Source organism: Sceloporus occidentalis, unplaced genomic scaffold (genome assembly GCF_023333645.1).
Source record: "Sceloporus occidentalis isolate IW3139 unplaced genomic scaffold, rSceOcc1.0.p SCAF_33, whole genome shotgun sequence".
Taxonomy (NCBI): Eukaryota; Metazoa; Chordata; class Lepidosauria; order Squamata; family Phrynosomatidae; genus Sceloporus; species Sceloporus occidentalis.
In genome coordinates, this window is record NW_028317013.1 from 2,011,714 (window position 1) to 2,036,760 (window position 25,047).

Consider the following 25,047-nt stretch of genomic DNA (forward strand, 5'->3'; position numbering starts at 1 on the left):
ATGGTGGCGTGCCTGTATTAAGCCTCTAATAACCCTAAATCTCTATCTAAAGCAGTACTTAAGTAAGATCCATTGTACAACCTTACTCACCTTACCTTACCCTTACCACCTAGCCTCCATTGCCAAATTGCAAATGATAAGGTCCTGTAGCCATATTTGTTATAGACTGCTCCTGCATTAAAGGCTTTAAAAACATGACTACTGGAAAATGTTTGTCAGTTCATATAACACGTCTAAATATAATAAGCTCTTTTCAGCAGGGCCCTCTTTAACGTTTGTTTCTGTAAGTGGAAATAGTTATGCACTATTTCTTATGTCCATACCTGGGAACTTCTTCATTCTGGCTACCCTGAGCTTTCCCTTGCGGGACGCGGCCAGGACTGCCCACTGATGTCAGTCCCACAGACGTCGATGGGAGGTCCCGTGACAGTCCCGTGACATCGGTGAGCAGGTCCGCTGATGTCGGCGGTTTGCCTGCTGACGTAAGGGCATTCCCACTGATGTCAGTGGGAAACACCCCCATTTAAAGGGATGTGTAGACGACAAATCTGCTGCGTGAGGCCATCTTGTCCATATGGACCAAAATCTCTGAGGAATGTTTCCAGCACCTTGTAGAAAGTATGCCATTAAGAATGAAGGCAGTTCTGAAGGCAAAAGGGGGTCCAATCCAGTACTAGCAATGTGTACCTAATAAAGTGTCCACCTTATAAAGTGTATATGTGTTTTCCCATGGGAAATAACTGATATCCATAGCGCAAATATGTATAACAAGCGCACCCGTGAGCATACTTTAATGGATCGAACGTGGCAACTTTTGGACTATAAAAACAACAGACACCATTGGTTCAAAATGAAATTAAAGCACCTTAAACACAACTTCTACCTAAAGCAGGTGAAACAATTCGATGAACTCAATTTGAAAATACATAAACATATGACGGAGCTTAAGGATGAACTAGCACAATTGAAATGTATTAAAGCACAATGGGGAAAAAAAGACTACGATCTTAAGGTAGTCTATAGCTGGCAAACTTACACTTGACGCCCATGGAAAGGCAAAACTGAATAGCACCAAAGCATGTAAACTTCAGTGATACCGAGTAGTCTGAAGCTGAAAGTGAACAAAGAGACTCACTTACAACCACCTCTAGCTCCACACCAGCTTCACTAGAAACAGGACTCACACAAATACCAGGGGCAGGTTTTCAACTCGTCCCAAGAGGGCTCCCAGCTTTTACAATTAACTGTACTTAATTTATCTGCACACACATGGAGGAGAGACTTCTTAGTAAACATTTAGGCTTCGCACCTACTAGTCATTTAGATTTGTTTTCTTCGATCTTGGACCTAAATTGATTTCTGTAGCCTAAGAATACACAATAATGTTGCTAGTGTCAATTCTTTAAGAATGGATAATACTGTTAGTGCTAATTCCAATTCTGCTGGTTTGGTTGGATGTACTGAGGATAACACTAATCATGATTAATGGGTGTAGTGCATTTTAATGACTCCTGGGCCCGGTCACGATGGGGTTAATTAGTTAAGTATATGCCTTGTGACTTAAGCGTCGGGCGTCAACATGTGTAGACCACTGTGCTAGATAGATAAGGAAACGCCCAGGCATATAAGAACAAAATGGCGAAGGACCTCTGTTAAAGGTGCCCGGCCAGCATCATTAGATGGAGGGTCAGGGACATTTGACACTATAGCATTGATTGCTGTGATATTGATTGATTGCTTAACTCGTTTTACACACACATATCTACATACATATAAGATTGCATACACAACTATTTTCTATCTGCTGTAGTAAGAATTCTATATTAAAGTTTTGCTTGATCAAATTGCTGTTTGTTGTGCTGTCATTCAGTATCCTCATTGAATGGGTACTTTCCTGTTCTCCGTAGCCAATATGTTTGAGCCAATATGTTTGAGCCAATATGTTAATCCGTTTTGTTGTTTGAATATGTGTAAATATTTGTTTTGTTTTTGTAAACGTTTGTTTGAAATAATGCATTCTTTTTAATATGTGTAAATAGGGTTTTTGAATATAATGAGAATGAACATCTTCACTCAACCTCGTACTGAAGAAGAAGCAGTGGCGTTCTTACAAGACAAAAGTGTACTGACAGCTGAAATACTGTGTCAAAATGGTCACGAAACGAAGCTAGAGTACTTTCTGGGATTATGGAAAGGTCAACATCCGCACCAGAAATTGCTTCAAGAATAGCCGTCCACCCTTTGTGACAGCCGTTCGTTTCTTCAATTGCTGGGCCATGGAATTGACGTGGATCGAGTAGTGCGAGGATGAATTGGGTATGAATAAGAACACAACTGTCAACTGGAACTACATGCGAGAAGTCTGCGTTAACTACCTCATCGAACTACAAAAAGGTTGGAGGCGAAGGATTAATTATTAAAATCCATGAGAGCTTGTTCACTAAGCATTAGAACAATGCCGGCTGAGTGTGTCTCCCTTGTACACATTTTCTGGGATGATTGCCAGTAATTACGAAATATATTGCTTTATCATACATGCTTAACCCCTTAATGACAATTGCCGGTCCTGGCACGGCACGGAAAAGCATGTGCTTTACGACAATTGACGTGCCAGGACCGGCACGTCTTTAAACGGGTGCAGAAAGCGATCTACTATCGCTTTCTGCACCCAAAAAGCGTTGCTGAATGCCTCGACCTCGAGGCATTCAGCAACGCCGCGATCGGCACGAAGGGGCCATCTCTGGCCCCTCCACGGGGCGTCAACATCCGCCATACTTTGTATGGCGGCGGACGCCCGTTTTAAAAGCGTTTAGGAGGCGATCGACGATCGCCTCCTAAACTTAAATGGTGTCGCTGGAATGCCTCGATCAGGAGGCATCCAGCGACACCAAACACTAACCTTTTGATGGGCTGTGACCGCTCCGGAGAGCGGTCACAGCCGCAGCTGCCGGCAATCTTCGCCATCAAGGAAGATGGCCGCCGTCCTGTAACAGGAACCACAAATTTTAAAAGTTCGCTAGATGGTCCAGACCATCTAGAGAACTTTGGCTCCACTTGCAGGTTGAATACAGGTACTGCATTCACCATGCAAGTCAATGGAGCCCAGCTTTCTAATCACAGTGTGATTAGTAAAAATAAATTAAAAAATAAAATAAAATTAATAATAATTAGAAAAAAATAGTAAAAAAACAGTAAAATGTAAAAATCATTTCCCACTGATGTCACTATCAGGGGAACCTCCAAGTTGAAAAAAAATGTTAAATTTTTTTTTAAAAAAAATAATAATAAAAAAAAATATATATATATAAAAAATATATTTTTGTGAGCAAGTCCTAAAATTAGCATATTAGCTTAAAACAATTCTCGCATGGAAAGAGTTAAAATACTGGCATATTAAATGCCCGTGGGGTGTCTACTTTTAAAAAATGTATGATTTGATGGGGTAAATTGAATGGGCCAGGTTCAACAACGTCCCAATTAACACGGGGGGAAGGATGGCCACACATCTAATTTCCAATTAGAAAAATGCACACGTACCAAATGTGGCCTTTTAGTTCCCCCAAAAAATGACACACCCATGCATGTGGGGTATCACTGCACTCAGGAGATGTTGCTGAACACATTATGGGGTGTCGTGTGACAGCGGCATATACCAGGAGCTGTAAATTCATACATAAAGTAGGTGTGTGTGGGAAAAATACACACACAAAAATATTACTGCAAACTTTGAAAAAATGCTGGTGGTAAAATATGTGCATGCAAAGAGTTAAAATACCAGCATTTAAAATACCCTGTGGTGTCTAGTTTTGAAAAATATATGGTTTTGTTGGGCACACTGAAATGGCCTGGCTCAAAGATGTACCAAATAGGGCATGGGCAGTGGATCCCAAATGCCAAAGTTCAACATTGAAAAAAGCGCATGCCCCAAATGTGGCCCTTTTGCCCCAAAACAGCCAGGCAAAATCATTCATGTGAGGTATCGCTGTACTCAGGAGATGTTGCTGAACACATATTGGGGTGTTTTGTGATAGTGACATATACGAGAACATTTTAATTCATACCTGAATTAAAATGTGTGTGGAAAACCAAATGCAAAAAAATGACTACCACAAAGTTTGACAAAGACTGGTGGTAGATATGGTGCATGGAAAGAGTTAAAATACTAGCATTTGAAATACCCTGGGGTGTCTAGTTTTCAAAAATATATGGGTTTATTGGGCACACTGAAATGGCCCGGCTCAAAGATGTACCAAATAGGGCATGGGCAGTGGATCCCCAAATGCCAAAGTTCAACATTGAAAAATGCGCATGCCCCAAATGTGGCCCTTTTGCCCCCAAACAGCCAGGCAAAATCATTCATGTGGGGTATCGCTGCGCTCAGGAGATGTTGCTGAACACATATTGGGGTGTTTTGTGATAGTGACATAAACTAGAACATTTTAATTCATACCTGAAGTAAAATGTGTATGACAAAACAAATGCAAAAAAATGACTACCATAAAGTTTGACAAAGACTGGTGGTAGATATGGTGCATGGAAAGAGTTAAAATACTAGCATTTGGAATACCCTGGGCTGTCTAGTTTTCAAAAATATATGACTTGATGGGGTAAATTGCATTGGCCGGGTTCAAAGATACCCGAAATGGCACATGGGGGGAAGAATTACCAGATTTGGAAAAAATGGCTTTGAAATAGCAAAACGCTACCTGTACTTATTGCCCCATAATGGGTAGAAAAAAGCAAAAAAACATAAAAACATTGGGTATTTCTAAACTCAGGACAAATAGTAGAATCTATTTAGCAGGTTTTTTCATTACCTTTTATAGATGAGTAAAAGATTTTTCAACTAAAAGTTAGAAACAGTCATTTTTTTCTAAATTTTTCACCATATTTTATAATTTTTTAATAGTAAATAATATGATACAATCAAAACAATGTCATCTAAAGAAAGCCCTTCTTGTCCTGAAAAAAACAAATATCTAATGTGTGTGGGTTCAGTAAACGGGAAAGAAGAAAATTACAGCTAAACACAAGCAGCGCAGAAATGTTAAAAAGGCCATTGTCACAAAGGGTACAAAAAGTAAAATCAGCCTTTGTCTCGAAGGGGTTAAACAAGCTATAATTAACATTCTTGGCAGCTTTCCCACAAAATATGGTTAAGGTTCAAAGTGGGTACACTTAAACATTCAGAGCCCAATAAATCAGGTGCTGCTTATTAAGTATTAGCAAGTGCAAATTTCACAGGAAACAATCAAAGACATAGTGCAAAAACATAGTATAAAAGAGGCTATAGTTAACCACTGCAATGGCAAATACACTATATGGACAAAAGTATTGGGACCCCTGACCGTTACACCAACAGGGACTTTTATGACATTGCATTCTAAATACATATACATTAAAATGTAGTTGGTCCACCTTTGCAGCTATAACAGCTTCCACTCTTCTGGAAAGGCTTTCCACAAAGTTGGAAGCAAAGGGTCCAAAATGTCTTCTGTTTGGTAAAGCGGAATGTATTTTCGGATATCCAGCATTACAAATACAAAATCGCTTGGTCACTGGAGAAAATGACCCCAAATTTTGTCACTGTGCATAAATAAGTATGTCGTACAAACAGGGAACAAGCACAAGTAATCAATCGGGTTAAAATGACATCTATCTGGCAAGTCTTGTGTCTCAATGAACGGCTGCGAAATGTCCAACAGTTACCTATACATCTCTGCATCCCTGTTTGTGGAATATGGTAGAGTTGACACACTATGGCTATGTGTGACACATCTATTATCACAATGAGTTTCAAAATGTTCATATATACCTGGAGACATTGGGCCACATGACCCTATGGAAATGCCTGATATTTGTTGCTATAGATGTTCTTCAAAATAAATTTTCAGTTAGTACAGATGGTGGCCTTTCATGCTCAGATATTCCAATCAAAATAGTTTTTTCCAGACACTTATCATGAGGGATGATAGTGTAGAGTTTGTTACGTCTAAAGTAGCCCAAGACTGTTTCAGTCTCTGGTAAGACAACGGTGCTTCGTTTTTCTCGGACAGCAGGGTATGTTTCACAAAGCTCAATTTGGTCTGAATACCCCGTTTCAAGTAGCAGCCTGCAAACTTTGTCAATGATTGTAATAAACTCCAAATGGCCACGACAATCGTACAACCTGGAAGTTGTGAACCTTTGCAGCATGTAAAAATAGCCTGTCTGGAAGCAACAGCAGCACAAGCACTGCGCTTTGGGGCCTTCGTGAAACAGGTTTCCATGGCTGAGCAGCTGCAGTTAAGCTGAAGATCACTCTGTGCAAATGCCAAGCTTCAGCTGGACTCTGGAGCAGTGAAAAGGTCATCAATCACACTTAAGTGTCTGGAACCTGGGCTTGGCTAATGCCAGGAGGCTACCTATTAGCACGCATAGTGCCTATTGTAAAGGTTGGTGGAGAGAAAATGTTCTGGGGTTTTTCAGGGTGTGGGCTAGGCTGCTTAGTTCCAGGGCAATGTTAACCCTATAGCGTACAAAACCTTTCAGACAATTGTATGATTCAATTGTATGTTCCTGCATTGTAAAGTCATGGTTTGACGAGGTTGATGTCGAAGATCTCAAGTGGCCTGCACACAGCCCAGACCTTAACCCTACTGAACACCTTTGGGATGGATTAGATGAGGTCTGACAGCCACCTCCCTCTTTCTGCTACTAACGCTTCTAAATTTATTTGCTGATCCATCCATTTACGATCTAAACTACACAAAATGTAGACACAGTACATTTAGACACTATTTAAATAATCTTGCAAAGGAAAACCACATTACGGACAATGCTTTATTTATTTTTTTGCAATAAATTAGATTACAATTTTGATGCAGTTACTTAAAGCCTAAATCGGTAGCCAGCGACCTGCAGCTCTTTTTAAAAATACTCTCTCTTCTCCCTAAGCAATCTGCATGCTGAGGGTAACATTAGTTGTTACATTACAACTACGTAAGGTCCCAGTTGCTGGTATGTTATCTAAGGCAAACAGTTGTGTTGTTTTTGTGCTGCTGTCATAAATAATAAAAATAATTACACATGACAAATATGTTGCAAAAATAAAAAATTATTCTAACCCCCCCAGCATCTAAACTAGCAATAAATATAGATAGGAATTTGGCCTCGCTGTCAGGGCCGGCCCAAGACATAATCACTCGGCGCCCCTCTCTCTCCTCCGCTAAAAAAATAAATAAAAATAAAAAGCGCCCCTTCAAAAGTGCCGCCTGGGGCAATTGCCCCACTCTGCTCCATTGTAGGGCCGGCCCTGCTCGCTATTCATTTCTAAGAGAATATACATTAGTGAGAGCATCCCCACAGTCAAACTCAGAACAACTCCCTCTGTACATTCTACCACAGGCAAGCACCTTTAACACTGTCTCAAGCTGAATCTCATGGTGCCACCCAGGGCCGGCCGAAGACTTAACGCCGCCTGGGGCGAAGTTTAAAATGCCGCCCCCCGCCGACGCCGGGGGGGGGGGGGGGGCGGCGGCATTATCTACCCCCCCCACCGGTACTTACCCTTAAACAGTCCCGCGCGAGTCTCCCTGTGCTGCCACGGTGCCGGCTTGTAATGCTGAGCGCCGGAAATTCACGTCACTTCCGGCGCTCTGCATTACAAGCCGGCACTGAGACCGAACAGGGAAACTCGCCGCAGAGGAGAGAGAGAGGGGCGCTGAGCGGGTAAGCGAAAACCACTCGGTGCCTCTCTCTCTCTCCTCCGCTTCAAAAAAAAAACCGCTTGGGGTGGCAAAGTGCCGCCCCTTCTGAAGTGCCGCCTGGGGCAATTGCCCCAGTCGGCTCCATTGTAGGGCCGGCCCTGGTGCCACCGAAGCTTTGCCTCGTATATGCCAATGGTTTTGCATTAAGGCATTTAGAAGGTAGCAGCTAATAAAGTATAGAAAATCACCAACCAGATACCACGTACACTTCCATCAATGATATCCTCACTATCTATGAACATCTGACTTTCACCTGGACAGAGCTAAGATTGTTGCGACGGCAGTCTTTAAAAGGGATGCAAACTGTTGGACTGCTCCTTCACCTTCAGAATTAGTCTTCACATTTGTTTGCAGGCAAGGTGTATCGGTATTAAGTATTATTTCGGAAAGAAATAAATTATCTTCGGTATCCTGTGCATATAGATAGGACTTCCACAGCTGTGCGCCAGCCTTGCTCTTGGCGATAGTGTAGATATTCATCACGTGTAAGGATGTTTGGAGAATTCCTGGATCAACACCCTCTTTCCATGCAATGTCCAAACGGTACGCTGAATCTGTGGCCATCCACTTCTTCTCAAATACTTCCGGAGTTATGGCAACATCACTAATCAGTGTGAAAGGCTGCTGTTTCTCTGGTGTTTCTCCAGAATCCACAATCGAGGTAACTTCAGAAGTCACTCTTGATGTATGTTCTACTGTAAAAAAAAAAAAAAGAACGAGAGATATATGTACAAGTGTAAAAAAAAAAAAAAAGCTTTGTTGTGGGCTAGCATTTATTTGAATGGATTTGTGTAATTGCATGGACTGAAGCTGCGACACAAGTACAATATATTTCTGCATGCAGAGTAGGAACTGAAAGAAGTCATCGAACCCTGAGAGCAAATATTATGTAGTCTGACAAATGCCAAAAAACAGCCCTGTAGAATTGCACATAGCGACTAGAGTATGAAACCTGGGAACTAGTGCATTATTTAGCAACATCGGTAAGGTAACAGATAAGGGTATGCATCAATTATTCCATCCCCTAATTATCATTGTGTCTAGGAAAATATTATTACAAGGCATTGCCTCATTGTCACGGACTTATAGCTTCTTAAATTAATGGAGCCTAAAAATTACTTTTTATATCTACTTGGATAACACTAAGCATCTGATTTAATACACATCTGTCGTTCAGTGGATCTTGTAACTCTTTCTCGTAAGGTGACTCAAAGATTATACTTTGCAATATGCAATCTTGATATGGTTAAACAGTCATTACGTTATTATGTTGCATGTGACCATGGATTATTATATGCTCACATATTTTTTTTCACTAAGGGGTAACTTGAGCATGTGTACACTTATCATCTTTAATGAGTTTGAAGTTCCAACTACTTACCTCTAACAAAGAATTCTCACCGTCCCAAATATGCACTGATCTTCTGTATTTAGTCTCTTGGAATTGAATTTGCAGCAACCAGCGGATGTTTAAGGTTGGCTCAACAAACAGCCACATTTCTGACCACTTGGAAGCCTTTTAAATTTGCTGTTTATGAACCCCAAAATTAGTGAATGGCTCCATGTGGCAATTTTGGTGGGGTGCATGGTATGATATAGCAACCACTATGAACCCATTAACTTTTTACAACCTACCTGTGGGAAGATGATCAGTGGCACAAGAAAGGTTAGACCTCCCTGAGCTGGAAGTTAGGACACCCCAGTGCCTTATGTCGTACAGAGGCACCAGTGTATTAAAGTTTGACACCCATGTGTTAACCGGTTCCTCTTTTTGGTCTACTAGTAAACCCAATGATGGGTCAGATTTTGGACTGTTCAATATCTTCTTCACTTCATTCACACCAGTGGATAAAAGTCGGTAGTAGAAGAGACCCCGATCTCGTACTGCCATATTGGTTTCCTCCTCTAAAAACAATTTAAACATGATTAGCAATGGATTAAGCGAGATGTCTGAGGAACACCATTTTTTATAGTATGTAGTCAACATGAGGCTGCCAGCTAGATATCCTGGGTCATAAAAAGGAGAGCAGGATCACTTGAGTTATTGAGTTGCATTCAATTTCTGCTTTGCAGTACCATGACCAGCGGCTACAGTTTATCCGTAACTCAGGGTACAAAAGGGGAACTGTAGTAGTCATTTTAGCATTATCAAAGGAATGTGAAACTTAAAACCTTAAAACTACTTAGAGCTTGTTTCGTTGTCACTCGGTATAACTGTTTTAGAAAGATTCACGAAAAATTGATCTCACAGAAGTTACCATCTGTATCTCAAAGCTGCAGGTCAGAATTTCAATTTTGTTAAGATTACGTACATAACAAATTAGAAATGTAACAAGTAAAGCAACATTGTATGTAGAAGACACTGATGTATCCGTTTTTCAAGGGAATAAGGACAGTGAGAGAAAGCAATTAGGTCTTGACTCACCTATGGAATAATAAATTAGGCGCCCTAGGGTGTCTTGACATTCAGCTGGACGCGTCAAAAAGAGCCGTACTAAAGCAGTTAGAAGCTCCATCTTTACCAATGGAGAGGTTTCAGCCTTAACATTGTCAGCATAATCTTCCAAGACATAAGGAGCATTGGGAATGTGTTCTCCGTGCGTCCCTAGGAGCCAAATTAGAGCCCTTTTCCCCTGTAAATATATATTGAACAATGATATTTTCAGTTACACATCAGCACACCACAAATGTCGTTCAAATGAGCTATACAGATGTCTCCATTTGCTGATACATAACGACATAAATACAGGAAAAAATTGAAAAAAAAATATTTTTTCTTTCATATAAGACCATGTTACGAAACTGCTGGTAATACTTCTATGATTTGCAATAACTCACTTGAGCATTGAAGCTATTGCTAAGTATTTGTGCACATAGGCAGAATAGCTACGACTTGATATAGACATAGATGTAGATGTATTTTCCCCATTCTGTTTCAGACTTCTAGATCCTGGTGAAACGGTCAGCAATAATATGTTAGAAATGCTAATGGTATCTCTCTATAGATATATTTGCTATTATCGTAGTATCTTTTATTCTAGAATACATTTTGTATGGCTATTCAAGAATATCCTGATAAGTGAATATCTATGAGCATGTATAGTCACCTCATTATCCTGAATGTTTTCTTCACATCCAGGAAGAGCTGTACATACTGATGGAATGCACTGGGGACACAGCCAAACCAGGTCCCGAAAAGTCTGTATGACAGCTGTAAAACAAAAACTCTTAAGACACCTTGGAAACAATATGGTAGGTTTTAGTTTTCATTATCCATCTAATTGCTCACGAGCACCCTTATAAACCCACCATTCTTCCCAAGAAACTTTTATAAAGTGCCATAAGCCTCTTTTGTATCTGTATGTGTAAGCGTATATTTATTTTACCAAGTGTATACTTGTTTTATACTACCTAAAACTTATAACAGGTTTGTATCATAAATGTTTCCACCAGATACATTCAATTGGTTTGGAAAGCTCTAGATTACTCATTTAACTTCTAAAGACATTGTTTTAATAATTGTAAATGTGCCACATTATCGTTATCAAACATAGATACATATATTGAACTGTTTTCTACACGACTCCACTGATATGGATGGGTACAGACCGGTAAATATACCAATATACTATGATACATTCCATTGCAGCGATACCTGATGTGATGTGTTCTTGCTTGAATTCAAGAAGCCCTGCTAAGATTTTCACACAGTTCTCGCTGTATGTTCTCGCAATCCGACCTGAAATTAAAGAATAAAGTACTTAGCAGGTTTTACGATCTACTAGTTATGGTAGTGGCTGCAAAAAATTGAACGTATAGAATAAAAATTGATTACTATTGGAAATCCGGCCTTGAATACTCTCTCCCTTGTCAAACGAAAATATTCTAGCACTAAACAAACAATTTCCCATCACAATGCAGCAGTGCTTCAGCAAAGGTTTTTTGATGTAGGGTCATCCCTTGTTTGTTGTCCATAAGTAATATGACACAGGGCATATTTTGTGTACAAAGAGCCTTAAGTCTTACCGATTGCAAAAATAGCAGTATGGGCAAGCTGTGCCGACACATCAGTGCAGCAGACTCGAAGCTCCTCGAGAACGCTGAGCACGTTTTCATCGTTGACCAGCTCACATAAGATATCCATCTTCTGGTTTTTGATGTAGTGAGGATCATTGTAGGAACAGAAAAACTTTTTGTAATGAGCACTGAAATGTCCTGGAAAGCTGCGCAAAATCTCTCGGACATGGCACAAGACAGCAAAGCACATTTCCTTGCACTCCGAGGTGCAGGCGCTGAGCAGTGGAGCTTTCAGCCTGGCCAGGACATCCATCTGCACGTGAGGGAATCCTTTAGCCAGAACCAGGAAGAGTTTGGTTGCACCCGTGACCACACTGATGTGCGTGCTCTTCAAATAGCTGTCCAGAAGATTAAGGATGTCAAAAATCTCCTCTTCGGTGCGAGGTCTGTATCGAAGGAGAAAGGTTAACACTTCACTTTGTCCCCAATGATCCAAGTCAGCCAGCCTAAAGTAAAGAAATACATACATAAATGTCAATAAACAAATAAATGTAGTAGGTCCGCGTCACAGGTAAATGTGGAGTGTTCATTTCAAATACTAAAGGCCATTACCAAAGGTTTATTCACAAGTTGAATGCTGGCCAGCTGGCTATCGTCTATTTAAGTGTGCATATGAGTAAAGAGTGAAGCATACAGCCCTCACAACAAAATACAGGAATGTTTATTAGTAGATTAATGATTTCTATAACTAAAAAAACTTATGATGTTAACAAGTTTTCATATGTTGATAAAAGGAACACCCTGTACAAGTTCTACATTCAGGATCTCATAAGCAGGAGTCAGGAACATCCAATTTTTTTAATCTAAATCGGCATCTGTACTTATCTTTATTTATTATTATTTATTGTTTTATATATCAACATCAAACTCCATTTGAGGCATTTTTAAGGGGAAATATGTCTATGTTACATATTCTGAATAGCAGACATTATGCCTGATTTGTACTGCAAATCTATCTCTTATTCTCAGAGGCCACCAACGCAGCATTATAATTATAATTGCAATCGATGAGAAACTCCCGTCAAATCCAACTTATTTCATTTAATTGAGAAGTGCGTTAACATAGAGTTGCACCCAGTTAACTGTCATATCATGATGTACGGAATAACTCTTTCTCATCAGCCCCTGCCCCCGTGTGTTTAACTCCAATAGCATCCTCTTCACAGGAATGAATCTAATATCCCCCATGTTGCAAACTAACACATCTCCCACGTTTTTCTTTAACAGAAACATTATATTCATTCTTTTTAGTGGGGCTATTATGTATAGTAAATTGTCCCTTTAAAAAGAAATAAAAAGGCCAGGTGGTAAGCAGCATCCCCACCTATCTTCTCACAAAAACCATGCTAGGTTCTTATTTCATAGCTGTATCCTTCCCTGGCTGATGTGTACAATACTGTACTGGCATTAGTACATTTTAGTTGTAGGAGGGCCTGACCGTGCCAGCGACTAAAAGATGGTTAGGATGGGGAACCTGTTGAGTAGATGATGTGCAATGGGTTTGTTGACGACAACTCCATCTTCTTCTTTCAATATTTCCTCCAAGGCACGTAAGCAGTTCATCAAGACAATAGGGTCAGGATCTCGAAGTAGGCTGTACAGTTCATTCACTATTCCTCCGTCTAAATATAAACACGAGAGCAGTTTCAAAGATCACATAGAAAAAACATATCTGAAATATGTCACTGCATTAAAAAACATTTTTATATTGCCTATACAGAGCTATACTGTGTTGTCTAGTAGTATTCTGAAAGTCAGCTATCATTAGAACTAAAAGGCTCTCTTGTTCTTCCTGTTCTTGCACAGAATGGCAGAAACAGAAAAACAGAAGTGGTAATCTGAGCCAATGAAACATGCAAATCAGTCTGCTGAAGAGCAAAATGTTTCAAGAATACCACAGTGCTTATGAGAAAGAATGTAAACTACAAGCCTCGTGGCTGCATCGTACGCACCATACAGCTGTCAAGCATTCCAAGCTTTTAAGCAAAACAGGAAGTAAATGTAGAGCAAGAGGAAGTAGAGAATTGAGACAATAAAATAATAAGGGTTGCAATCATTTGGATTGCTTCAATACCAAGCCTCCAAAGTTTAAAGCTAAAATATTAAAGTCTAACCTGAGTGTAGTTTGACAGTACACAAATTAGTTTCCAAGGAGCAGTTAACCAAACCATTACGACAAATGAGCATGAAATGCTAAATATATATATATATATATATATATATATATATATATATATATATATATATATATACACTAATGGAGCAAGAGGGAAATTGCAGATGGAATGAGACATAGGAGAACTGTAGTGTTAAATAGCCATGGTCCTGAAGGGATTAACGTAGACTCTCTAAACAGGGTTAACTTCCAACAGAAGCATTGGACACCAGCTCCATTCTGTTCTAAACAAAAACATAGAGCACTACTAAGAGTGCCTCACTGAGATCAGTGTTTAAATATTCTGGGTTTTAACAACCTTCCAGCAGAGGTTACAGTAGCAAGAAAAATAAGCGTAAGCAGCTTCTCGGTCACATAAACCCAGGAAAGCATTCATTCTGGCGACATGTTCATGGGGGTTTCTAAAATATTATTATTCAACTAGAATAATACTCCAGACTCTTCGAAGTTTGTGCAGCATTGTTCCTCTACCCCGCAAACATTATGCTTTACTGTACTGGGACTAAGTACCATGTATGATCAGCTTCACTTAAGAGCATATATTTCATACTCACCAACTTCCATGTCGCCTTGCAGCATGTTCAGTTTAGCACACCCCAAAACCGCCACTCTTCTTACGTATGAAGCCTTGTCTCGAAGTCCATTATAAATGGGCTGTTGGATATATTCATGTATGCCTGGCATTCTAGTAGCAAACATGTGGGGAAAGAACAGTGAGAATATCTCTGTTAAGTACTACAAACGTTCACTGAGATGAAAACAGTAATAACCATTTCAGAAAAAAATAAATAAGAGCAATAAAGGTGTAGTCTTGACAATTAAATGTATATATGTTTTTCAGGGATCAGTGAAGTAATGTGTTTTTGCGTTACTAATCCCAGTCTGCTCATTTATTCCCTACACAATTTCTTTCAAGTAACACCAATAGATCTTCTGAACATACATACAAGTTTGTGCATGAACCTGACCAAAGCTCACTTGTGCTACTGATATCCTAGCCTAGGCTACAGGCTACTGGCCCATCCATATTTAAATAGAAATACTCTGCAGGACTGAGTAAGGATAGGGGTATTGTTATTTCATATAAATGTACAGTGATGTAAACTCGCTTCATGTCCCAGGAAGGCTGACAGGACCTCATAATGTCTTAACTGATTAAATGAAAGTAAAAAAAAAAAATGTGCCATTAAGCTACCTTTAACCCTTTTCACATTGCAGGCCGCTTTCCAAAGAGGGTTTAGAGTGGCACTACGTAGGATACACATAGCAGGCAAAGTAGGCTCAGACAGCCAGCGATGTATCTCATTTGTAGCTGGCACTCTAGGGGTTAACAGTGAAGAACTCAGTTCCTGGAAATTCTGATTACTTCTCCCACGGGTATACACATAAAGTAGATTTTTAGTACATTGCCTTCTACTTTCATTCATAAACATCAATAGATAGGTTTATAACTTATAAAGCGCAATGTCCGTTCCAGCTTACACTGACCTGAGGTTGCACATGCTCCGCAGGGCCAGTCCTCTGACCATAGGATTAGGATCCGAACAGTCCTTGCACAGTGTATTGATAGCTAACAGCGCAAGATCAGGTTTATGAGCAGCATATGTGCACATATATAAGTAAACCAGTTTCTTTTGCACGATGTCTACCGTGGCACTGGCTTTCACCATCTCCATGAAAACACTGGACACGTCCACTCCCTGGGTCATGTGTCTTTGACATAAAAAAAAAAACAATATAAAATTAAATTGGTCCACATCAAAACACACATGTGATTTTATTCTAATGATGTAAGCAGCCAACACCAAAGAAAGTGTGAAATATAGTTGAATACCGGTATTAGTGTTCATATTCGTGGTGCACAGCAGTAAAATAATGATGACCGAAAGGGCAGTCATGCACATTATTTGAGTTATCAGTGAAGAAATCTGAGCATGCTGTTTCTATTTCATTATACTAGAGTTTCAATAAAAAAAAACTATCCATATGAAAAACTATCCAGAACCTATACATGCAGTCCTGCTGATTGGGCCAGTGGGGTACCCTAGGCATGACCCATAAATGACGTCATTGTGAAGCTAACGTTACACATGTAGCTCCAGTGAACCTTGGGCTATTGTCCAACTGGAATCTAGTTGCACCGCCATCGCCCTGTTAGACCAGAGTACACCGCTGGATTGCTCTGCTTTTGCAACTCTTCCCCAGTCATTCTTTACACATAATCCTCATTACGTGGAGATGGGATTATGTAGAGGGAAACACCAGCACATTGAGCAAATAGTAAGAGAATCAATACCGCTGAACGGGATTGTTTCCCATATGTACTACAACAGTTAACGAATGCTACATTATTTCTAAGTGCAATTCTGCTTAAATGGAAACAAACGAATTACATTTACATATTATAGATTTTTGAGGAATCACAAAGACACTCTGGGTTGCATTAACTGTACAGTGAGTAAAGATGGGTGAAAAAAGTAAATTTCTCATGTTAAATATATCAGGTAAAAATACAAAAAAACACTTCCTAGAAGAGAAACTCCCCGGGGCATCTCCTTCATACACTGAGGCTCATATTAGTCTTGTTCAAACACTGAGAGTCTCAGCTGGCTGCTCATCTTAAAGAAAAACCGATAACAACCCAGTAAATATTGCTGGTTCAGCTGAGTTTCAGACAGAAAGAAATGAATCAAGTGGTGGCACAGCAAAGCACTATAGTGTATTTGGCTTGCTAACTCCCTGTCGATTTAGCGGGATGTTTTCAGTCATTTCCAAGAGAGAGAACAAAAAGATCAAGAAGCATCTAGTCATTTGCATGAACAGAGTATTGATGTATTCATAGCAGAATCCAGCCTGGGAAAATGCACACGTAGCAATTTAATCCTTATGATTAGCTGGATACTTTAAGAACACAAACAACTTCACAAAAAGGGCCAGTAGGTTAGAGCCTGGGTTTTAAAAAAGGGAAGGAAAAGTAAAGTAAATCTTGATTAAAAAAATTTGAGTTTCCTTTTTTATTAAATAACTTTGGGGGGTAGTCTGAGCTTAATGATTGAGATACCAAAGAGGTATTCAGTCACTTTTCATGTGAAAAGGATTTTCTCAAGTTTACTTGAAGTAATAACATTTCTGCCATTTGTGTTGTTTTCAAGACGTGTGATAATTTAACGTGATGCACAATGTTTTTTCCATGTACATGACAGTCATGCAGCAGATCCCATCCTTAAGTGTTCACCAGCCAGATCAAAACAGCAGCCACAAACTGCAAAAGTGTACAAAAACAGAATGCGGCTGTGTGTGTATCCAGCAGGTGGCCACGCGTATGGCATTTGTTGGCCACAGGCCTTCAAGTGCCAGGACCAATATTCATCCCCAGTCATCACTGGTTGCACGGCTGGTACGCCTTCCACAATAATTTCAACTTTCCACTTTTGCTAAACCAAATGCTGGTAGGTATTTAGTCTCAAATCAGAATCATGTACATACCATCGCTGTGTTGAAGTCATTTAGTTTGTAGTATTGATTTGGAAAAACCTAGGCAATATACATTGGGAGTATCACAGACATAAGGCTGCAGAGAACATTAATTCCCCTTTCAATACGTTTTCCCCTGTTGTATTTTTGCTAAAAGGAGTATAATTACACCCCTTGTGTACCTGACCCTCCTGGGTAAACCCTTTACCCTCTTTACTTCATTGAATCCCTGCTTTCCTTGCTCTGCGCCTGACCGGTTTCTAGCTGCGATTTCCCTGGAACTGTTTCAAACTGAACTGAATCATAGAGTAATTAATGGTCTGTGTGCAAATATCTACAAAGAACAATTACAGAGGTGTGCAGTCATGTAAAAGGCTCCGCCACAGGCATTCTCAGAGACACCGTTCACATAAATACATAAACACCGACTTCCACACACATTTGCTATGATACTCTGTAGCGTTGCTTGACCCTGGCAATACGCTATACTTTGCATACAATAACTGTGGGTTTGAAAACATAGACATACCGAACGCTGAAGGAACAGCCTGACTTGGAAGGTAATTGACCTGCACATGCCATTACTTCCACCCTATTGCCCCATGCTCTGCTCTGACATACTGGTTGACCCTATCACATGACAGGAAATGAAAAGCTCTCCTCCTCCATCGCTGATCTTAGACTAGAATTGAAGTCTGTCCATCTTCAAATACTCCTGCTGCAGACACCTAGAGCCAAGTGGGCCCCCACATCACCCAGCAGAAAAAAATATCTCCCTACAATGCAAATACTGGTAAATAAAGACTACAGGAAGGAAGTGAGGGTCCCTTTTCCTCCCTCGTTAGCCAGCCTCTACACATTCTACGCTACCTAAACTCCACCCTTTCCCCTTCTGACTCCGCCCATTTCCCTTTTCCTCCCTCATTAGCCTGCCTCTACACATTCTACGCTACCTAAACTCCACCCTTTCCCCTTCTGACTCCGCCCATTTCCCTTTTCCTCCCTCATTAGCCTGCCTCTACACATTCAGTATGAAATCAACTAGGAATAGTAGTATGAAGAATTGAAGGCGCAGTAACTTGCTTCTTCAACGGGAATTCTAGTTCAAGTTAGGAATCCAGGACAGTAACATTTTTAAACATAAATTCCCAGGCACATGCCTTTGCATAGTATAAAGGTCCTTAGAAATATAAGAGATTGGTAGGCCATTCTGTCAAATGTAACTGGTTGTCTACATATGTATTGCTATGGCTCTGCTCAGCTGTTCCACGCTATGGTTTTGACAAACCTGGTAATTTGACATACGACTCAAAATAACCTTCATGATTAAGTAGAATCAGAACTTGTTTTTTTTTGTGTTTAGTTCTCCATGGCTAACTTTCGGTAGAACCATTTGGAGAAACCTACTGCTACCTTTGTCCCTCCCCAAAAAATTACAAAAGAACAAAATCACACAAACAAGGCATTTTCATACCGGATAACTTTGTGAATGACATTCCTGTATCTAAGTCTGTCTGCTTGGATATGGGGGTTACACAGGGCTCTCTTCAGGTCTTTGATGGCATCTTCTGACCCCAAATACGGCATTGTATTCTCTCGACAAGACCTTTCCTGAATAGTGAAAAAATTAAACAACATTTTAAAGTGTGCTACCACAAAGTGAGCGCAGTACGTTGAAACTATTTGGCTGTCTGTATATACATACAAAGCAGCAATAAAGTACCTTCACACGCAAAATCCCAGTCGTTCTAAGAAGATGACACTACAAATAACGTTACAGAAAAGACGTCAAAGGAGCTGATTGATTGCGAACAGTGTTTTTCCCTCTTTTAGGTAAATCTGTGGTATTCTGATGACCTGAGAACTTGAACACCACCAGTTCTCCTACAAATGTACGCGCAGGCATTGTATCAGCCACATTGGCATGCTATCTTGCTGAACAGAATAATAATGTGATATGAAGATAAAAGGGGCTGGGGTAATAAATCACAAGTGCCTCCCAGTGTAAATAAACACACACAGAGAAAAACCCCAAACATGACTGTGTCTATACCTGCTCTTACCAAGCAGGCACTCCCTACATTTCTCTTAATATCCTGTATACAGGATAAGCTTCCCAGCAAGGCACTTTCTGATACATCGATTTTTCAATGTGATTTATCACTTTTATGTTGTCTCAAACGGATTATTACAATCCTTAGGCTTGTTATGCCACTCTGGTGTACGCTGAGCTTGTAGACCACAACAGTGATGTTTGTGAGGTACTGAACGTCTAACCCCCACCCATCCTCTGCTTTTTCTTCAAATAGCCAGCTTTTTGGTTTTCGCGCTCCCTTAACTGCCATTCATTTACCCTTTGGTTGTCACATTGTTGCATGTAAGTAAACAGTAAATATTTTTGTATTCTCTTTCTTTATTATGACTTTCTTACTTGTCAGCAGATTTAGGGGGGGGGGGTGTAACATTTTGGCGGGAAGCTCATACTGTCCGCTCCCCAAACTCCACCCTTTCCCTTCTGACTCCGCCCATTTCCCCCGTACACTCTCTGTTGGTCACGTTTGATAGTTATAACGGGGTCTCGGCTACAATACCTTGTAACTCCGGTCCTGTGGAAGCACTTCCGGGATGGGAAGGCAGGAGTAGTCAAGTGTCGTGCAGCGAACGCGACTACAGCGCATGCGCTTGAGTCTCGCCTGCGGTAGATATGTGCTGCTGTCCCGCGAATACTAGGATGTGATGTGAATTATATTATATCTGTGTTCTATAATAGAATGTGTAACAGGTTGTTACGGACGTGGATGTGGGCAGGTTGGTTTCTGTTGCCGTGGAAGTATAGACTGATTGCTTACAAGTGGTTTGGCAAATGAGATCCTTCTTGAGGAAGCTGGAACGTCTGCTGTCTATATTAATCTAAGGTCTACAGCACCCATTTCAGTTTTTGATATACCTTTTAAGGAATGAGCTCATCTGCTGTATAACTGAAGAAATATTGTATGTTTACCTCTTAATAGCTAGTGTACTGCAGGTCCCCCGACCCCCCCCCCCCCTTCAGTAATGGCATACATCATATGATATGGGCAACAGGTTAAAGTTTGGTGAAGAGGGGTTAAATCTATAAAGCCATACTTTTTAGAAATATATATAATGTGTGTAAATATCCCTTTCCCCAACGAACTAATCTCTTAATAATGTCTATGTATAGATGTTTTTTAATTATTTTGTTAATTTTTTTTTTTTACAAAGCTGGAAGGTGAAAATGAACGGTGTGATTATCCCAAACACTCCCATTGCGGTGGACTTTTGGCAGATCAGACGGTGCAATAACGTCCGGCTCTTTTTCCTGTCCCATATGCACAGCGATCATACCATTGGGTTGTCTTCTACATGGATGCATCCTCTTTATTGTTCCCCCGTCACCTCGAAGATCCTCCAACATAAATTGAAGGTATGGAACTTTTCTAGTGAATAACTAACCTTCTAATTAGATTATGTATTGTTTTGTTTTGTTTTTTATAGCGCCATCATATTCTGTAGTGCTGTGCAGTGGATACACAAGGATATTACAAGCTTACAATGTAGATGGAATGAAACTTTGAGCTTTGATCTTGAGGATTATGTTATTGACATTCGGTATACATATGGAGTGAACATATGCCTGATTACATGTTATATGTTCCCCTACAGTAAACATAGCAATACATGTGATCACAAATGGTGCATTGTTTTCATGCTTTGCCTACTAACCTTCTTAGATATTGATCGTGTGTTTGCCTTTACGACGTCTTACGGTAAAATATAGTTTAATTTATACACTCTGGCTAGCAGTTTTTAAATGAAAAACACTTCCCCTCCTTTAAAGTTCTCATGAACTTATTTTTCATGTAAAATGTCATTTGTGCGGTACAGATTTTATGTAGACACAGATCATGACTAGACATTTTTTTGCAATACAAAACAAAATCTATACTATTGTATCCTAGGTTAACAGTAAGTTGATCCATCCCTTGGAGGTTGACCATTGTCATGTCCTGCCGTTGGATGACATGGGGAAGGAGACAGTCACTGTCACCTTAATAGATGCCAACCACTGCCCTGGCTCTGTCATGTTTCTTTTTGAAGGTTACTTTGGTACGATTCTATACACAGGTAAATGTAATGCAGGACTTCTATGAGTATTAAATGTTTACATGGTGGCGGGCACAATGCTTTGTAACAGGAGCAAAATGTGATGTCCCTTGTTGATTAGTATTTTTTCAGTATGAGAGTCTATTGTTTTATATGTCGGTTGTTGGGCACGTTCTGTCTGATGGTATGTGTCCATTATTAGTAACTATATTCACTTCCTACAAGCTATGCAGAGGCATGGGTAAACCAAAGCCATCACACTGATGTTTTGAGGCAGCTGACGTCCTTTGAACTTCTCTTTTGTGGAAACATATTGCAGTGTAATGGGTGGTATGCTACTTTTGGTCAGCATCACTGACTGTCCTTCTGCCATGTAACTCCTGCACAGGTGACTTTCGATACAGCCCTTCTATGCTGACTTTTCCTCCGCTCTGTAAAAAGACAATTGATGTTTTGTATTTGGACAATACAAACTGCAAACCTGACCAAAAGCTGCTTTCACGACAAGAAGCAACAGATCAGATAAAAGAAGTCATTGAAAAGCATCCAGAACATGAAATAGTGATTGGTATGTATGCAGTGGTAACAGTTGCAGTGATAGGTTATAAGAGTATAACCTTTTTTTTATGCTTTCCAAGCCATACACATTTTAAGAATAGGGTTTCGCTGTTCTATATTTACCTGTGGCCTTCCGGGTAGTAATACGCAGAGCCGTAGGTGAAAATTTAATCCGTTGGATGATTATGCGCCAGTTCTTTCAAGTTTGAAGGGCTTGGCAACTTTGAGAAGGATAAGTAGAATGCAGCCAAGTTCATTACAGGGGAGTAATGGAGGGAATATACAGATTTTGTTCCACATGCCACAGCACTCTGCCAAGGTTAAAAAAATATATATTATTCATATACATATGACCTCCCTGAACAACAAGGTCGCCTATAAAATAATTTTTCTCCATAATGGAAAATTAAATGATTAATACGCTGTCTAGTATTGGCAATAGCGTCTCCTGACCAAAGTATGCAGTGTTTGTTTTGTTGTTCATTCACGTATACATTTTAAGTAGGGAGAGTATTGCTACTATACATATCATTTGTATGGCAGATGATGATGGCAGAAATTTGCTGTTTCATCTGAAGAGTTAGACATTAGAAGTTAATTCCAAACTCAAATGTATTATAGTAGAGTAAAAGTCTTTTTTTTTTTTTTTTTTTTTTTTTATCCTTCAGGCCTTTACAGTTTGGGAAAAGAATCTCTCTTGGTGGATTTGGCAAAGACATTTAAAACCTGGATAGTTGTGAGTCCTCAAAGACTCGAGCTTCTCAGTATCTTGGAATTGGAAGATGTTTTTACGACCGAGGAAGGAGCTGGTAGAATCCACGTTGTAGAACAATCGGAAGTTAATTATGCCAATATGGTACGGTGGAACCATACCTGTCCAACCATAGCTATTCTTCCCACCAGTCGGAAAGTCAAAGTCTGGCATAAGGATGTTCATGTAGTTCCATACTCTGATCATTCCTCTTTTGATGAACTTACAGAGTTTGTATCAAAGATAGAACCTTGTTCCATTGTTCCTGTAGTAAAAACAGAAAAATGTGAGGTTCTTTTCAAACAATACTTAAATACTCTGAAGGAACACTGCCGAGTAATGATTCCAGAGTCGGTGAAAGCTTTTATGAAGAAAAAAGTTGGGAAGGAAGCTTCTGCACATCTATTCAAGGCTCCCATTGTGAAGCGTGCTGCTAGAGGTGTGGAGTTTGAGTCTCCTGATAAGCGGCCACACTGTAATGTAGACTTTTCTACCCTTCAATCAAAACAGAAAAGCACTCCAAAAATATTAGACAGAGAGCCTGACTTGGAAGTAGGACAAAATCATTTCTTGAATTCTGTAGAAGTGAAGGCTGGGGTATTGTTATTGGAATCAAGAACAATAGAATCTAATCAAGAGAAAACCACATTCTCCAACACGAGTGTTCAATCTGATGATGGCCTTTTCGAGATGGACTCCACAATATTTTGGTCCCCTAAAAACAGGAATGTCTCTGTGATGTCCGAGGCTTCGCTCTTATTGCCAGAGGCTGAATCTGCAGCTCATTGCAGCAGTACACCGTTCTCAGATATTCAATTTTCATTTAAACACACTGTATCGGACTGGGAAAAGGTTTGTAGACTATCTTTATTGCCTCTGAAAAACCAGAAAAAAACTGGCCCTCAAAACTTTCAAATACAAGCTGAGGAGTACCTTAAGAAATTCTGTTCAAAAGAAAGTCTGTTCTGATTATTTAATGGGAAGAATGATGCACTTTATTTTCTACAATAAAATATTTGTTTTACAGTTTCTGCACTATGAAACCATAATTGTTCATGATAACTGTTTAAGATATTTCAAATGACAAATGTCATTAGTTTTTCTTGTGTAGCGTTTGCTTCTTAAGGATGTGGTTTAATAACTTTGTTGTGCCGGTCTCAGTAGTGCAATTGAGCTTACTGTGATTGTGTATTTAGATTTTTTTTTAAATGCTCAATGACTTTCCACTAATGTTACCAAGGTTTGCATTAATAACTACCCAGGGGGGTATAACTATATAACAGAGCCAGCTAAGCAACTATAGTATAGTATATGCAACCCATGTAATAAATGTTATTGGGACCTGATGTGATGCACTTGAAAATAATTGCATTCAATGAGCCTTGCTGAATTCAGTGTGGTAGTTATCCCAAATGGATGGCCACAAGCTAAATGCCAAAGGTTTTTTTAATCTCAAATCTACCATGGGCTCTGTGGTATTCTTCCAAATATTAATATAATGTCAAATTATGGGTCAATGCTGCGGGGCTTTTACTGTACATACAATATGTACATACATATAGTTTTTTAAGGTCAATCATTTGTCATTTTTTTATGGAAGATTTTCCTAGGATTTCAAAGTTATGGTAAAATAGTTTGAGACCAGAGGCCTTTAATAGTATGTCTCCTTCAAAATTGATAGCATTGTAAAGAGGTCTGTTTTCATACTTTTTTTTTTCTTCCCTAAATTATTTGTTTTATATAGCGCCATCAAATTCCATAGCGCTGTACAATGGGTGGACAGGATATAACAAGTAGTATGTAACATAACAAATTGGCTAACGGAGACAACAGGTGAGATGGGCCCTGCTGGAACGAGGTTACAAATTCCTAAAAACCTACATTAGAGATCCGAACACTTTTTTTTTGTATCACAAATTGTTGCGGGATATTATCCTAAAACTGCAATTAAAATCAGGGGTCCTGTGAAATTGCTCCTAAGGGCTGCCTCTCACAAAATGGCAGCTCCCAGTAAAAAGTAAGAGTAGCCAGAGGGTCTGTCAAGTCCCCATAAGACCTCTGCAATAAACCATGCAATAAACCATGCAGATAAATGGAGCCCAACTTTCTAATCACTGTTATTAGTAAAATGTAAAAAT

The 25,047-nt window shown here is 39.7% G+C and overlaps 2 protein-coding genes across 2 annotated transcripts in view; one reads left to right on the forward strand and one right to left on the reverse strand.

Moving 5' to 3' along the window:
• Window positions 1–304: 304 nt before the first annotated feature.
• On the reverse strand, window positions 305–19,062 carry LOC149298321 (AP-4 complex subunit beta-1-like). Its single transcript, XM_089487498.1, has 11 exons — window positions 18,950–19,062; window positions 15,490–15,714; window positions 14,556–14,686; window positions 13,300–13,447; window positions 11,775–12,271; window positions 11,404–11,487; window positions 10,856–10,959; window positions 10,174–10,381; window positions 9,384–9,653; window positions 8,296–8,443; window positions 305–497 (listed from the first exon to the last, which is right to left on the reverse strand). Exons 1-11 carry the CDS (start codon window positions 19,060–19,062, stop codon window positions 305–307), a joined length of 2,121 nt encoding a protein of 706 aa, XP_089343624.1.
• Window positions 19,063–20,731: 1,669 nt separating this feature from the next.
• The window catches only part of LOC149298322 (5' exonuclease Apollo-like), a 65,646-nt gene continuing 61,330 nt past the window's right edge, over window positions 20,732–25,047 (forward strand). The window contains exons 1-4 of the mRNA XM_089487499.1: window positions 20,732–20,920; window positions 21,456–21,621; window positions 21,989–22,168; window positions 22,827–23,384. Coding sequence (XP_089343625.1) covers window positions 20,732–20,920; window positions 21,456–21,621; window positions 21,989–22,168; window positions 22,827–23,384 — 1,093 coding nt within the window. The remainder of the gene's footprint in view (window positions 20,921–21,455; window positions 21,622–21,988; window positions 22,169–22,826; window positions 23,385–25,047) is intronic.

What these genes read in the sequence shown, in the direction of transcription:
- LOC149298321 (XM_089487498.1), bottom strand. Translation starts at nt 19,062, where the DNA reads ATGCCGTATTTGGGGTCAGAAGATGCCATCAAAGACCTGAAGAGAGCC. An exon ending in GCACATCATCTACTCAACAG is followed by an intron (nt 12,272 to 13,299) that starts GTTCCCCATCCT and finishes TCTTTACTTTAG; the next exon opens with GCTGGCTGACTTGGATCATT. An exon ending in TACTGCTATTTTTGCAATCG is followed by an intron (nt 11,488 to 11,774) that starts GTAAGACTTAAG and finishes CTTTAATTTCAG; the next exon opens with GTCGGATTGCGAGAACATAC.